Source organism: Plecotus auritus, assembly GCF_963455305.1.
Source record: "Plecotus auritus genome assembly, chromosome: 1".
Taxonomy (NCBI): domain Eukaryota; kingdom Metazoa; phylum Chordata; class Mammalia; order Chiroptera; family Vespertilionidae; genus Plecotus; species Plecotus auritus.
The window spans coordinates 4,641,055-4,657,296 of NC_137770.1; the positions used below are offsets into that span (position 1 = coordinate 4,641,055).

The 16,242-nt window shown below is 54.2% G+C and overlaps 1 protein-coding gene across 6 annotated transcripts in view; it reads left to right on the forward strand.

Moving 5' to 3' along the window:
* The window catches only part of TECPR2 (tectonin beta-propeller repeat containing 2), an 80,028-nt gene that overhangs the window by 13,370 nt on the left and 50,416 nt on the right, over nt 1–16,242 (forward strand). For 3 of the 6 annotated variants that reach the window (XM_080645195.1, XM_080645196.1, XM_080645197.1), the window contains 5 exons: nt 5,830–5,958; nt 6,284–6,415; nt 11,406–11,563; nt 14,249–14,561; nt 15,399–15,531. In XM_080645195.1, the coding sequence (XP_080501321.1) occupies nt 5,830–5,958; nt 6,284–6,415; nt 11,406–11,563; nt 14,249–14,561; nt 15,399–15,531 (865 nt within the window). Of the gene's footprint in view, nt 1–5,829; nt 5,959–6,283; nt 6,416–7,187; nt 7,260–9,185; nt 9,603–11,405; nt 11,564–14,248; nt 14,562–15,398; nt 15,532–16,242 lie in introns of those variants that run through there. The other 3 variants (XM_080645199.1, XM_080645200.1, XM_080645198.1) reach the window with 3 other exon arrangements.

Here is a 16,242-nt window from a genome sequence, read left to right on the forward strand (position 1 = left end):
TTGATAGGTACTTGTTTGTCGCCATTTTTATTCTTTACGCCTGTGTTTCTTCTTCGCTTCCTATTTCTTCTTTTTACAGCAGACCCTTTAGCATTTCTTGCATTGCTGATTTGGTGGTAGTAAACTCCCTTAGTCCTTTTTTGTCTGTGAAGTTCCTGATTTCACCCTCAATTTTGATTGATAGCCTTGCTGGTACAGTATTCTTGGATTCAGACCCTTGCTTTGTATGACTTTGTATATTTCATTCCATTTCCTTCTGGCCTGATGTGTTTCTGTTGAGAAATCAGTTGTTAGTCTGATGGGGGATCCTTTGTAGGTAACTTTCTGTCTCTCTGGCTGCTTTTAAGATTCTTAATTTGTCGTTGGTGTCTGGCAATTTAATTATAATATGCCTTGGCGTTCCTTTTGTTTGGGACTCTGTGAGGTTCTTGGACTTGTGTGAGTTTTTTTCTTCCCTATATCAGGGAAGTTTTCTGTCATTGTTTCTTCAAACAGGTTTTCTTTTCCTTGCTCAGTTTCCTCTCCTTCTGGAACCCCTATTATGCTGATGTTGTTTTGTTTCATTTTATCCCAAAGTTCCTTTAGGCTCTCCTCCTGTTTTTTAAGTTTTTTTCTTAGATGCTGCCCTGCTTGGGTATTTTTTCCCTACCTTGTCTTCTAGCTCACTGATGTGGTCCTCTGCTTCTTCTAGTCTACTGTTGATGCTCTCTATTGAGTTCTTTTTAAAAAAATTTCTTTATTGATTCAGAGAGGAAGGGAGAAGGAGAGAGAGAGAGAGAAACATAAATGATGAGAGAGAACCACCGATTGGCTGCCTCCTGCACACCCCCCACTGGGGATTAAGCCCGCAACCCAGGCATGTGTCCTTGGCCGGAATTGAACGTGGGACCCTTCAGTCCACAGGCCGACGCTCCATCCACTGAGCCAAGCCAGCTAGGGCTCTATTGAGTTCTTTATAGCAGTGATGTCATTTTTCATTTCTTCTTGGTTCTTCTTCATTTTCTCTTGGTTCTTATACATATTGTTGAATTTGTCTTCCAACCTTTCAGCAACCTTATGACCATTTCCCTGAGTTCTTTCTCTGGCATATTGCTTGCCTGCCTTTCGTTTACTTCCTTTTCTGGTGATGCCTCCTTTTCTTTCGTATGCGGGCTGTTTCTTTGTCTCCCCATGGTTCTCCTCTCCTGGTGTCTGGTTATGTAGCTCCCTCTCTCCTGCGTTGACTTAAAGGCATACAATACAACACAACAAGGCACAACACACAAGGCACTGAACACACATGTATTCACGATACTAATAACACCAAATAAAGATGACCACCAGAGAAAAGAGAATTAGGTGATTTTAAAAAAAGTGCAAAAATGATATTGAGAGAAGGAAAAATAGTAAGAGAGAAAAGAAGGAGAATAAAAAAAGAAGGGGGAAAAACCTATTTATATGGGTAGGAAACCCCAATAGAACAACAACTAATCCAAAAAAATGCAAACAACAAACAACCAGAGATGAATGCAAACTCCAAACAATAAGTAAGAACAAGCGAGGAGAGGAAAAACAGAAGCAAAAAGAAGAGAAACAGTCACACAGAGAAACAAACAAAAAACCCAAACTAATCAACAATCAAACAAATAACAACAATAGGACAGAGAGAAAGAAGGGCAAAACAAAATAAAACATAAAACAAAGAAAAGAAATAAAAGGGAAGAGAGAAAAGAAATTGGATAGAGAAGAAAGAGAAGAGAGATGTGTGTATGGACTTGGAGCAGGGAGCAGAAATTAGATATATAAGTAGGATGAATTTTTAACAGGGTAAAAAGAAAGAATAGGGAAAATCTAAAGCAGGAATAGGGTAAGAGAAATAGAACAACAGAATGGGAAAAGTGAGGAAGAGAGTGTTGGCATAAAGGTGAAGTTCAGATAGGGTAAAATGATGCTAAAGGAAAAATGAAAATAGAATGTGGGACACTAATCTCAAAATAAAATACAATAAAGAAAAAATAAAATTAAACTTTAAAAAAAGGTAAAGCCCTAACCGGTTTGGCTCAGTGGATAGAGCGTTGGCCTGCGGACTGAAAGGTCCCAGGTTCGATTCCGGTCAAGGGCATGTACCTTGGTTGTGGGCACATCCCCAGTAGGGGGTGTGCAGGAGGCAGCTGACCGATGTTTCTCTCTCATCGATGTTTCTAACTCTCTGTCCCTCTCCCTTTCTGTAAAAAAATCAATAGAATATATTTTTTAAAAAATAAAATGAGGTAAAATAATAGTAATAATAATAATAAAAAATAAAAACGTAGTAATTAAAAAGGTAAAATCAAGTGAGAAAAAAGGGAAAAAACTTAGTTTCTTAAGTAAGAGATAAAAAATAAAAATGTGCAGCAGTGAAGGTCATTTACTTGCTCTGCTGTTCTGTTTGGCACGCCTGTTTCCTGTCAGGTAGTCAGGACAGTATTGAAGTTCCCTGCGTCCCACTGCTCCTCTGTGTCGTAAGCCTCAGTCCTGTTTTCAAGCAGGCGGTATTTCTTTGTTTCTCAGCCTGCCTTTAGCTGTATTTATACAAGAGTCAATTTGTGATTCAACCCCTGGGTGGCAGTGTTTCTGTATTGACCTCCGGGGCTATAAGTCCTCTCTAGCCAGTGTTTAGTTTTTGTTTTCCCTGCCTCACTTAATACCGGGTTGGGGGAATGCACTGCTCCAGACCTGGTTTTCTGATCGTTTCTCCCCGTTCTGGTCCCCAGGTTCCACAAAAACCACTTTCCCCTGAGTCTCTGAGAGTGTTTTTAATTGGGAGAGCCCATGTACTGGGCTTAGTAATCGAAAGCAAGGATTTGAAGAGAAAAAAAGCCAGAGTAAGCGCGCGGACTTGCGACGTTTTCCCCCCAGCACCGCGCGCGTCTGTGCACGCGTCTCCGCACGTCTTTTTCCCTTGGCACTGTGCAGCCGGTGTACTGGTAGAACTTCAGGCCGCCTTTCTGTGCTCAGCCCAGCTGTGGGTTATTTCTAGAGTTCCCTTCAACCAGCAGCCCTGTGGAGCCCTTCCACATTTGCGGGCTATGCTGACCCCAACGGCCGCAGATTTTGTGGGGCGCAGACTTCTTTGAAACTCCAGATCCCGCTGTGCGTGTTTCCCCCTCCAGCCTGGATCACAGACCTCACCTTTCTCTAGGCGATATTTGACCTTTCCGTGAGAAGGTGCAGGGCTTGTCTGCGTCTGTGTATTTGTGCTGCTGGAGACCCGGTGTTTGTGGGTTCGCAGCTGGTCCCTGGGTGTTGTGGTTGTAGGGTCCCGGGAGGTATCCGAGTTCTTCCCGGTTGGAGGTAAGGCTCTGGTGGCGGTTTTTATAATCACAAACTCCCAGGGAAAATAGTCCCTTTCAACATCCTGCTCCCACATCAAGACTGTCACGTCTATGGAACAGCCCAGTGCCCATCAGTAGGTGAGTGGATAGACAGCTGTGGGACGTTCCCACAGTGGACTGCTACTGGGCTGTGAAAAGGAAGACCTCTTACCCTTTGCACAGCCTGGATGGCCCTGCAGAGCAGTATGCTAAGTGAAATTAGCCAGTCAGAGAAAGACAAGTACCTTATGATTTCGCTCATCTGTGGAATTTAATGAACAAACTGAACTAACAAGCAAAATAGAGAATTTAAAAAATTCATTACATTTGTGATTGCTGTTTTTTTAAAAAACACATTGAATCAAATCTTCATACTGTTCTGTTATTTGCCCTCTTTTTTCATGTAACATTTATAAATATGGACCTACTTCATGTTTTTAGTACATGAATTATACTCTCTTAGTGCTTCTGAAACCAATTTTCTGTTTTTAATTTCCAAACCATTATTGATGGGTAGTTTTGTAAATTACAATGAATTACTAGAAAGATGTGCCGAAACCAGTTTGGCTCAGTGGATAGAGCGTCGGACTGCGGACTGAAGGGTCCCGGGTTCGATTCCGGTCAAGGGCATGTACCTTGGTTGCAGGCACATCCCCAGTGGGGGGTGTGCAGGAGGCGGCTGATCGGTGTTTCTCTCTCATCGATGTTTCTAGCTCTCTATCCCTCTCCCTTCCTCTCTGTAAAATATCAATAAAATATATTTTAAAAAAAAAGAATTACTAGAAAGATGAAAAAGAATAGCCATAATGTCTGAAACATTAGTGCTCGTCCTGTCACTTTCTCTCCTCAAGCAGCACCGGCAGATTCTGCTAATGCAGCATCAGTCCTGCCACCCGCATTCCTGGTGGTCAGGTCCTTCCTTCGCTTCCTTCCACGAGCCCCCGCCTTCGGCTGCCGGGCCTGTGGACTCGCTCGCAGAGAAAGCCCAGGCAGCGAGGCGAGCAGGGCCTCCAGGAGGCACCCCAGGGCCCTGGGGCCTCAGACAAGCCCCTGACCCTCCGGGCACTGCGGACGGCACCTACCCACGTGGGAGTGTGAGGACTGCAGGCGGCAACACTGTGCGTGCTACACCAGCTGCCCGGCAGGGACTGCTCAGCCCACGAGAGGGCTGTGCGGCTCTCGCTGCTGCTGTCACTCAGTGGGTGTGGAGAGGGTCTCCTGTCCGCACCAGGGGCACTGCCTCCGCCCGTTCAGTTTGCCCTTCTCGGGATGGCATGTACTCCCTCCAGCCTGAGGATCCCAAAGGCTCTCTGCTGGTCTTCCTTGCTGGCCCTCCCCCGCTGCACCCCACTCCGAATCACCTCTGACTGGCGCATTGGCAAAATTGGGACTCTTCGAGGGCTCCCCCTTTCCTTCCTTCAGCTTCCGACCCAGACCCTCACCCTGTGTCACCATCGGGCACCACAGGTGTTTACAGCCCAGGACCCTGGAAGCGCTGAAGGGCCAGGTGAACGTGAGCCCAGCGTAGTTGTGAGCTTCCCCACCGCCTGTGGGCAGCATTGCATGTTGCCACAGCAAAGCTTTAAGGGTGACCGCGACCTACTTCAGCTTACGTTACCATGGCACCCGGCTCAGTACCGTGTGACAGGCTGACCACCACCTACATCACCACGGTGGGGTCACAGTGGCGTACTGGGGATCTCGCCCTGTCAGCAAGGTCAAAATGGGTGTCACTTTCTGAATGAAGGGTCTCAGGATAAAGATGATCACTTACGTCCTAACCGGTTTGGCTCAGTGGATAGAGCGTCGGTCTGCGGACTGAAGGGTCCCGGGTTCGATTCCGGTCAAGGGCATGTACCTTGGTTGCAGGCACATCCCCAGTGGGGGGTGTGCAGGAGGCAGCTGGTCGATGTTTCTCTCTCATCGATGTTTCTAGTTCTCTATCCCTTTCCCTTCCTCTCTGTAAAAATCAATAAAATATATATATTTTTAATTGGAAAAAAAAAAAAAGATCGCTTACGTGGGCTGGAAGCCTGTGCTCCTGAGTAACGGTTGTGGTAAGCCTGACTTAATGTTACTTGCTGATTACTGGTCTCAGAACCGGAGCACAGCAGGAGTCCTCTTTAAAGCTCTTGTGGAGGTGCTGTCTCGCGACTGGGCCCCGCGGTGAGAGACTGGGCCACCAGAGGAGAAAGCAGAGCTGAGGCTGACCCCTGCGGGCCGGAGACCTCTCGTCCAGGCTCCCTCGTCGCTCTTGCTAAGAGCTCAGTGTGTTCACACGTGGGTGATCAGCACTTCCTTCGTCAGAAATGCAGTGTTTGATGTTGTCGTTTCAGCGATTCCAAACCTGAAATGGGAAGGAGGTTTAACAGAGTCCGTCATCTCCCTGCACTGCGTGCGCCCTCCTAGGGGTAGAGGCTGTGCCTGTGCGGGTCCTCTCCCGCGGGTGTTCTGCGGAGAGCCGCGGCTGACAGGTGTTTGCTGTTTCCTCTTTCAGGGGAAGATGGAGGCCATCACGGCGGTGAAGCTGCTGAGCTGCTTCGACGACCTGGTGGCCGCAGGCACAGCCTCCGGGAGGGTCGCCGTCTTCCAGCTGGTGTCGTCGCTGCCCGGGAGGAACAAGCAGGTGAGCCGACGCGGTTCGGCGTCTCTGACCGTCGTGGCAAGTCCCCGGGGTTTTAAGTGAGAATCCTCATCTGCCTGGATAGTGATGGCCAGGAAAGCTCACACCGCGTGCTTGGTCACCAGGTAGCATGTTGGTTCTGGTAGGACACGCAAAAGGCACGTGTGGCGACTTAAATTCCGCTGGGCAATCTCTGGCTGTCCTCTGGGCTTTGAAGGTACATAGGCAAATGGGACCCAGCTCCCCCAAAAGTGGGACGGTTCCGTCCACCTTGTCCCCAAAGCTCCACCCCGTCCTTTCTCTGGTGTGACTGACCGTTCCCTCCTAGCTCCGGAGATTTGACGTCACTGGGATTCACAAAAACAGCATCACAGCCCTGGCGTGGAGCCCCAACGGGATGAAACTGTTCTCTGGAGACGACAGAGGGAGGATTGTCTATTCTTCTCTGGACCTCGACCAGGTAAGATTAGCTTCAGAAGCACCGCTGGCCTGGCGTTTGGAGAAATCACTGCGTTTTTAGTTCATCGGCGTGCATTCTCCATCGTCCTGTTATCTCAGTTGTGAGTAACACTTTCTTTCAAAGACTTTTCTAACGTTTCATGAGCCTCTACTTCGTGATGAAAGAGCTGGCCTTCGTTTGCACTGGAGCGGCCACGTTTTCATTCTCTTGTTGCCTCTTCTACTAAGAAAAGAAGCCACTGTCGTTCCTAACTCCTGAGGGTTTGTAGGAACGAGGTGACGCCCTCCCTCATCAGCTGGACAGAGGTCAGCGCTTTCGGTGGCGCACAGTTCACCCCTCGCCAAGCGCTGCCGCTGTGAGGTGACCAGGTCCAGCCCCACCCTCGTGTTTCCTACTTTATTTAATCCTCCAAGAGTCCCCTGAGCTGTGTTCTCACCCCAGTCCGTGGAGGAAACCACGCCAAGAGACACAGGCAGCAGGGCGGGACCACAAGCTAACTCCTGGCGGAGCTCCACCGCAGGCTAAGCTTCCGCCGCAAACCTGCCTTCCCCCGACATTGGCCTCGTGCCTGCCTGCCCGGTGGTCCGACCTCCGAGGTCCACGGCCCTTCCGTTTTCTTATTTGTAGCCTTCACGCCGAGCACGGGGCAGGAATTCAGCAACTACTAGCTGAGTGGCTCTTGTCCCTGGGACCCAAGACTGACTTCTTATAGGTGCTCTCCTGCAGCAGCTCCAACTGCCTGGTCTCAGGACCCCGTCACACCCCTAAAAAGGAGACCCAAAGTGCTGCCTTCTGTATGAGTCTGTCTGCTCAGTGCACCATGGTAGAAATCAAACCTGGGAAAGTAAGAAATATTTATTAAATTTACCTACACTAATAAAAGAGAAACATGCAAATTGTCCATCACTCCGCTACACCACAGCCAATCAGGAGTGAGTATGCAAATTAGCACAACCAAGATGGCGGTGGCCACGGAGCTGGAGCGAGCAGGAGGCTTGGGTTGCCCCTGGCAATGGAGGAAGCCAAGCTTCCCGCCCACCCTGGCCGTCCCTGGCCTCCACTCAAGGCTACAAAGTTTTAATTGTAGAAGATAAATAAATCCCAGATACCTGCTTCCAGCTGGCCCTGGCCTCTGCTCAAGGAGGCACTGAAAAAAAAGGAGGGGCTGAGAGCCTGGATCACCGGGGGGCATGGCCAGCCTGAAAACAGCCCTCAGCTCCTCTCCCAGGCTGGCCATACTCCCATGGGGTGAGGGTCCCCGCTGGGGGACTTGGCCAGCCTGCAAACAGCCATCAGCCCCTCACCCCCGTCAGTGGGGGTCAGTTGGAGGTGATCAGGACAGCGGGGGGGAGGGGGCAGTTTGGAGTCAGCAGGGGGGCAGTTGGGGGCGAGCAGACCAGTGAGGAGGGAAGGTGGGGGCGAGCAGGCCAGTGGGGAGGGGCAGTTGGGGGTGAGCAGGCTGGCATGGGGGGCAGTTGGGGGTGATCAGGCTGGCAGGGGAGGCAGTTGGGGGTGAGCAGGCTGGTAGGGGAGGCAGTTGGGGGCAAGCACACTGGCCTGGGGGGCAGTTGGGAGTGATCAGGGGGGGCATTTGGGGGCAAGCAGGCCAGCTTGCAGAGTGGTTAGGGACAGGCAGGAAGGCAGGTGAGCGGTTAGGAGCCAGCAGCCCCGGATTGCAAGAAGGATGTCCGACTGCCGGTTTAGGCCTGATCCCTGTAAACCAGCAGTAGGACATCCTTCGAGGGGTCCCAGATTGGAGAGGGTGCAGGCCGGGCTGAGGGACACCCCTTCCCGTTCCCCCCCCCCCCCCCGTGCACAAATTTCATGCACCGGGCCTCTAGTTTTTAAATAATAATACACCTGTTATATGTTAACATAAATAACATTTTAATGAAAATAATTGTTTTCAAAACAAGTAGAGTGGCATTGCTTTACATGCTTGCGAAGCTCTTTCATACCTGGCGTGGGGAAGATGGCCCGCAGTCTGTTGCAAATACATTGTTTTGCTCGGAAGATATAAAGAAACTCCAGCCTGTGGTTAGAAACGGAGGAGCGTTTTAGTAGCCTTTCCAGAGAATTGTGGATATTCTTCTTTAGTTCTGTCCCCAAACTGACTAATGGTAGTGTCCTTGAAGTATGGAATTGAAGCCATGAGGGGAATTTTCTGTGCTCTGTCACCATAAAATCCACTGGTCCGTCTTGCAGTCAGAATGGCTCTTCGATCCACGTGCGATTTTGTAACATGCTCGGGTCACTTAGAACATATGGGGCCCCTGAGTGAGGCCGATCTTCCAAGTGTTGACACAGTTAATTACGTAACACGGAAGAGAGCAGCTTGGTCAGTGTCGTCATTCTGATCAGAAAAGCCTTCAGCTATTGGGAATCTCTAAGGTTCACCCGGCGGCTACCCGGCTTCCAATTCTAACCTTTACTTGAAAACTTGAATTTTACCAGCAGCAAACACTGCCGCTTGTTGCCCTGGAAGAACAGGCTCCCTTTGTTCTTCCTGGGGAATGCCTGTCGAATACCCACCCGGAAGAATGGCCGCCTTCCAAGTCAACAAGGCTGTGTGAGAGGCAGCTGCCCCGGCTGATGGCGCTGACGGCGCGGACCCTCGCGCGGGTGCTTGTCGCCTGAGAGGACACGGTGCTCCCGTGCGCAGCGGGCACAGCGCAGAAATACGTGTGTCCAGGGGCCAAGACTGAGTGACGTCGTCCTTCTACATCAGAGACGCTCTTAAGTGCTGAGCGCCTGTGGGGCCCAGGGACACGGGAGTTGGGTGTCCTGCTCAGTTGGGCCACCTTGGGGCTCCGGCGGCTCCCCCACGTGGCCGTGTTCCATCGGTACAGGGCCCCTGAGCAAGGCTGGCCTGCCCCGGTGTGGCCACGACTGCAGGCTGCCCCTGGAGAGCCGCGCTGTGCAGGCTGCCCCTGGAGAGCCGCGCTGTGCAGGCTGCCCCTGGAGAGCCGCGCTGTGCAGGAAGCTGTCCTGTGACACTGCTGAGGGGCCCGTGTGTCCTTCCCGCCGCCACTCGCCGGCCCGCCTGCGGGCAGCGCACAGGACACTGCTTCCCGCTGAGAGGTGTCCTGAGCAGTCCGATCCTCTCTTCCCCGGCTTTATGGAGGTTCTGATCGTTTTTTTAAAGACTGAGCTCCATGGGAGGGTGTGGGTTGTAAAATGCAGTGCGGTAAGTGTCACCGCGATGCCAGGAAAGTCAGAAACTAACAAGCTGCCGTTGGCATAGCTGCCAGTGCGGGTAGAAAGCTGCCTGAAGAGTCCTTGGCGTTGGAGGGGATGGGCTTCCGTACCTTCATCGGGGTGACGGTTACCCGGCTTGGGTGCTTGGCACAGTTCAGGGAGCTGTGTGTCTAAAGGGTGGATTGTCCCTTGGAACCCCTACGGTGAGTCTGATTGCCGCTCCCGTCCCCTCTCTTCCCTCCTTTCCCTTCCCCTCCCCTCCCTTCCCCTCCCCTCCCCTCCCTTCCCCTTCCCTCCCCTTTCCTTCCCCTCCCTTCCCTTCCCTTCCCTTTCCCTTCCCCTCCCTTCCCCTCCCCTCCCCTCCCCTCCCTCCCCCTTTCCTCCCTTCCCTTCCCCTCCCTTCCCTTCCTTTCCCTTCCCCTCCCTTCCCTCCCCTCCCTTCCCCTCCCCTCCCTTCTCCTTCCCTCCCCTCCCCTCCCCTCCCCTCCCTTCCCCTTCCCTCCCCTTTCCTTCCCCTCCCTTTCCTTCCCTTCCTTTCCCCTCCCCTCCCCTCCCCTCCCTCCCCTCCCCTCCTTTCTCCTCCGCCCCCCTCCCTCCCCTCCCCTCCCCTCCCTTCCCCTCCCCTCCTTTCTCCTCCGCTCCCCTCCCCTCCCTTCCCCTCCCCTCCCCTCCCTCCCCTCCCCTCCCCTTCCCCTCCCCTCCCCTCCCTCCCCTCCCCTCCCCTCCCCTCCCCTCAGAGGCCTTCTTCCCCAGAAAACGGGCTCAGGGGAAGAGTGACGGACGCAGGCAGATCTCTGACTCCAAGAAGTAGAGTTTGTGTTAACAGCCAAGAGCCTTCTAGATTTCACTTTGTTCTTTAATAGGTTTAATGCCATTTCAGTCTCTTTCTAACCTCCTGTTTTCTCTGACCTTTCGGTCGGCAGGGATGAAATGTCCCCCAAATTGCGTTGCTCTCTGGGGGGAGTATAATACGAACCTAGCTGGTCGGAATCACAGTGATTTTATGGCAGGTCCGGGTGCTCCTTTACCACAGGGTAGATGATACTCGTGGCGCGGCATGTTTCTGCTTAGAGCTTTATGAATTTTCCTCTGAACGATCTACTGAGACGTTTTAAAATAAATCGTACAGACTTTAAAGTTTCTTGTCAGGCTGAGGTAGCCTGAGATAGATGCCCGCATTGACTGTTCTCTCTTTAGTAAGGCTTTTCAAGATAATTTCAGGGCGATGGGTTGACACCGCATATGATGGGAGTTAAAGCGTGCACTTTAAGGGGAACTTGGCCTAAATAAAAGTAACAGAGCGGGTGCTTTCCTAGGCAGGGAGGAGGTGGGGTGCTGGGGCCCCCTTGCGTGGGGTAACCGGCCTGCTAGTCACGGGGGAGGTGGGGTGCTGGTCCCCTGCGTGGGGTAACCGGCCTGCTAGTCACGGGGGGAGGTGGGGTGCTGGCCCCCTGCGTGGGGTAACCGGCCTGCTAGTCACGGGGGAGGTGGGGTGCTGGCCCCCTGCGTGGGGTAACCGGCCTGCTAGTCACGGGGGAGGTGGGGTGCTGGCCCCCTGCGTGGGGTAACCGGCCTGCTATTCACGGGGGAGGTGGGGTGCTGGCCCCCTGCGTGGGGTAACCGGCCTGCTATTCACGGGGTGGTGGGGTGCTGGCCCCCTGCGTGGGGTAACCGGCCTGCTATTCACGGGGGAGGTGGGGTGCTGGCCCCCTGCGTGGGGTAACCGGCCTGCTATTCACGGGGGAGGTGGGGTGCTGGCCCCCTGCGTGGGGTAACCGGCCTGCCTCTCCAGGGCGTCTGCAAGTCCCACCTGGTGCTGGCGGAGCCGTCCTCCATCGTGCAGCTGGACTACAGCCAGAAGGTGCTGCTCGTGTCCACCGTGCAGCGCAGTCTGCTCTTCCACACCGAGGAGCAGTGTGTCCGCCAGGTCGGGGCCCAGCCGAGGAAGGGGTGAGTTTCCCGGTGTGCGGCCTGCTGGGCCCGGGCTGGACGTTTTCCCAGGTTCCGCTGTGCCACGTGCAAGCCCCCAGCGGCGCTAAGCCTGGGGTGCCGGGGGGTCCCAGCCTGCCCTGGACCCCTCATCCCAGCCTCTGAGGAAGTTTATCCCTCAGCCGCTCTGCCAGGAGTGCCAGGGTCTGGGGGGCAGGGAGGGCCGGGAGCAGACGGGAAAGAGGTGAAGAATTCTAGGCTGGGATGGTCCCTGCTTTGACCTGATGCCGGAAAGAAAAAGTGACCAGAAGGATTAGGCCAGTCCGCCTGCCTGCCTGCCGTGTGGGAAAAGGCAGCAGCGGCCCGTGGGTGACCCGGCCCCTCGGAGGCCTCTGGGCAGCGTAGGGGAGGGGGAACTGAAGAAGGGGGGAGGGAGGGACGGTGGGAGAGGGTGGGCGGGAGCTGGGGGAGTACCCAGGAGAAGACACGGGCTGGGAAAGGAGGAGGGGTGGGGTGGTGAGTGGGCCTGGGCTGGCTTGCAAGCACGGTAGAGCTGACAGGCGCTGGTGAGGGCCGGGGAGGCTGGCAGTGCCGGTGCCATCAGGGGAGGGCGGCTGAGGTCAGCGGTGCAGCCAGCATTGATCTCTGTGCCCCACACACAGGGGAAGCTTATTCTCTGTTCTGTGTGGCAGCCCCTTGCTTTCTCCCCTGTGAGCAGCCCTTCATCGGCAGCTTGCCTCTTTACAGCAGTGACCTGCCGGCCCCAGGAAAAGGCAGGGGAGGGTGGTGGCCGCCCTGCCGGAACTCCTTGGGGTCAGTCGGGCCACCCAGGGCCGGGATGAGACGCGTTGCTGATTGGAGAGGTGCCTGTGGACACCCTCAGTTAGTCTCACGGTCTGCGTTTGGAGTGACTCTGACCTGTGATGTCCTCCTGGGACCCTGCCCAGAGGGATGTCGTTACTGAGGTGCCGTAGGGACCTAGCGAGACACGAAGGGCAGAGAAGCGCCCACATACTTTCTCTGTGATCCCTGGGGGCCCCTCTCCGGGATGGGCGTGCTGCGGCGCTGTGCCGGGGGGGGGGCGGGAAAGACACAGCACACAGGACCCACACTCTGTGGGGGCGTGGGTAGAGGAGGGGCAGCTCCCAGCTGTGAGCGCCCGCTGCTGCGTGCGTGGCCGTCGAGTGACTGTGGGGACTTGATCCTCACTTCACCTTGGAGATGGGAGTTATCCCTGGCTTACAGACTAGAAAACCGAGGTCTAAAAGGGTCACACACCACATAGCTAGGAGGTGTCTGTAAAGCCAGTACTCTTTTGTAATTTGTTTTTAGCGATTTTTAGAGAGAGAAGAAGGGAGAGGGAGAAGGTAGAGAGAGAGAAACATTGATAGGCTGCTTCCTGCACTCCCCCAGCTGGGAATCGAGCCTGCAACCCAGGCCTGGGCCCTGAGTGGGAATCTCACCAGCGACTTCTGGGTGTCTGGGTCCACACTCCACCCCTGAGCCGCGCCGCTGGGCAACCAGTGCTCTTTCTACTGTTCAACGCCAGAGAAATATTGTGGGGAGAGAACCAGCAGGACTTAGGGTTGATTTGAACCTCTTAGCACATGAACTCGGCGAAGTCTAAGGCTTGCCAGCGTGGAGCAGTGAGGACGCAGAGACTGCCGGGGGCAGTGTCGTCGGGATGGCCGCTGAGGAAGGTTGAAGCGGTCTCCGGACTTCAGTTTCTCTCACTCAGCAACCCCACAGTCCCACCCTGCGTTCTCAGACAACAGAAAATAGAAACCATTCCAGTCCCGTCCACAAGAGGGTATGTGAGTCAGTGTGGGATACCGTGTGGCAGTGACAGTGAATGAGCCACAGCTTTACCAACAGGACGAGTCTTAGAAATGCTTCTGGGTAATGTTAAAAGCAAGTTTCAGCAGAGAGCAGAGAGCAGCGTGCTGCTTTTACACAGTGGGAGACACGCCGTATAATTCAGGAGGACGTGGTTTGTGGCTAACCCTTCCGTGACAGCGAGGGGCCGGGAAGCACAAACAGCCTAGCGGTCGCCCTGGGGGTGGAGCGGGCAGGGACCTGGGAGTGGAGCAGGCAGGGCCTTCTCGGGGCCGGGAGCACGGGGGAGGGGCTCCCGGGCATACGCGTCATTACCAGGCTTCATAATTCATTCACCACATACATGACGCGGATTCTTTTGTCAGTGTTCGGTATGTCACGGTCTCAGGAGGGAGATTTGGTCCCTCTGACAGTTTAGAAAAACTCCCAAAGGCCTGCCAGGACCCCAGACGTGAGCCCGTTGGCGGGGCGTGGGCGTGAGGCGGTGATCTGCGGAGCGGTCTCAGGCCAGGCGGCGGGCGGGCTCGAGCTGCCAGCTCCTGCCTCAGTTTCTCTCCAACGGGGGTCGAGGTATTTGCCTCGCCGGGTCGTGGGGGTGAAACGAGCGTGCAGCTACCGCAGTGGGGGCAGTGCCGCAGGGGACAGGAAGCGGGGACCTGGGAACCAGGAGGCGCGCTCCTGGCTGGGCCTCCTGGGTGTCGTGCGGAGAGACCTGTCGGCCGGGCGCAGGGCTGGCTGGCCCAGTTAACGAGAGAAACGGAAGGGGGCTCTCGGAATCCGTCTTGTTCAGGCTTACCAGCCGTGCCTGCTCCGGTCAGCAGCGGCGGCCGCTTTAAACCAGCCGTGTCCTGTTTCTTTCTCTCATTCCAGCACCGGGAAGTTTGGTGCTTGTTTTATACCAGGACTTTGTAAGCAAAGCGATCTGACCTTGTACGCATCCCGGCCAGGGCTCCGGCTGTGGAGGGCTGACGTCCAGGGGACTGTGCAAGCCACGTTTCTCTTAAAAGACGTCTTTGCCGGAGGAGTCAAGCCCTTCGAGTTGTACCCGCGCCTGGACCCCTTCGACCCGGGAAGTGGCAGCTTCCCCGAGAGGCACCTGGGGCTAGTTTCCTGTTTCTTCCGGGAAGGCTGGGTGCTCAGTTGGAATGAATATAGCGTTTACCTGCTGGACACTGTCAACCAGGTAGGTGGCGCCTGCACCCCATCCTGTGTCTCCAGGCTTATCGGGGGCTGCCTCTCAGGGTGCTGGAGGGGACGGAATAGGTTCTCATGCTTTACTTCCCCCCTGGGCCAGTCATGGAAATCAGGCGAAGGTTTGATTATTGGTGTAGATCTGAAAAAATACTTGGTTTGCTATTCATAGTCCTGCCCCGGCCAAGAAATGGTGGGGTTTTTTGCACTTAAGCACAAAATGAAACTTGTTCTTCGTAGTCTGTTTGGGTCCTGTTTTCCCAGACTTCTCAGCCAGTGGCTGAGTGTGTAAACGAAGGGCCGCTCGGGAGAGCGTGACTCCGTGGCCTCTGCAGGGCGGCCTGAGCGACAAGGCTCTCCCGCTTCCTCCCACCCGTCCTCTTACCCTGGTCCCTCTGCCCAGATGGAGACACGTCACTGGCCATTTCTGTGTAAAAACCAGGGTGATGACAGATTGTGACCATTAGAGCTGGATACAGAAACTTTAAAAAAAACGTTTTAGTTTCTCCTTGCTGTGTGAGGTCGCCAGGCAGGTCCCGCCGGGAGGAGCTCCGTGTCCTAGGGAGTGGGGAGCAGGTGAGGACAAGGTCCAGAGAGCGGCCAGGAGGTGCGAGGCTGCTCCCCAGACACGGGAATGTACTGGTGAGGGGTGCGCTCCAGGTCAGACCCGCTCAGTATACCTGACCACCTACCAGCTCGGGACACCTGCCGACATCCATCAAGTTTCGGAGCAAACGCAGAGCACTTCCTTGGGTCCCTGTGCGTGCTGGTGCGGGGCCTGGGAGAGCAGTCTTGCCTGGGGGGTGACTGTGTTTTTGTTTCTGGACAGGCCGCGATTGCTGGTTTGGAAGGATCGGGTGATATCGTGTCTGTTTCCTGCACAGAAAATGAAATATTTCTCTTAAAGGGAGACAGGAACATTATAAGGATTTCAAGCAGGCCGGAGGGACTAGCATCCATAGGTTAGTACTGGAAATACAGGTACTGTGTGTGTGCAGTGGCGGTCTTTATTAAAACCCTGACCATTTTGCTAAGTGATTGTGGCTTTATCTAAACTAGGAAGGCACCTGCCAGGTTTCTTATGATTCTTAAAATACTGCTTACACCCCTGTTCTTGAAGGTGACCTACTTGACGGCCTGCATCAGACAGGTCTCCCCTTGGTAGAGTTGCTCCCAGGGGTCCTGAAGGTGGGAGGTCGGGTGAGGGGGAGCGAGAACTCAGTGCCCACTCGAGCAGCCTCTGATACTGTGGGCAGCGTGTGGGACTGATGCTGCCAAAGACCCAGATTTGCACAAGATTTTACAGCATTTAGCCCGTCGCCTGGGACATACTTCACCTTAACACAGCTCTTCCTGTAGAACGGAGTGTTATCCTCTGTGCCTTTGACTTCTGTTTGAGCCCAGACCAGCCGTGGGCAAACTACGGCCCGCGGGCCGGATCCGGCTGTTCTATCCGGTTCTCTTGCTCTCCCCTCCGCTCCTTTACTTTGAATTTATATTAGTTCACACAAACACTCCATCCATGCTTTTGTTCCGGCCCTCCGGTCCAGTTTAAGAACCCATTGTGGCCCTCGAGTCAAAAAGTTTGCCCACCCCTGGCCCAGATTCTCACGAGCAAAGGACCTTACTGTGGGTTCTCGGGCACACGTCCCAGTACTAACGCTCGTGTGCTT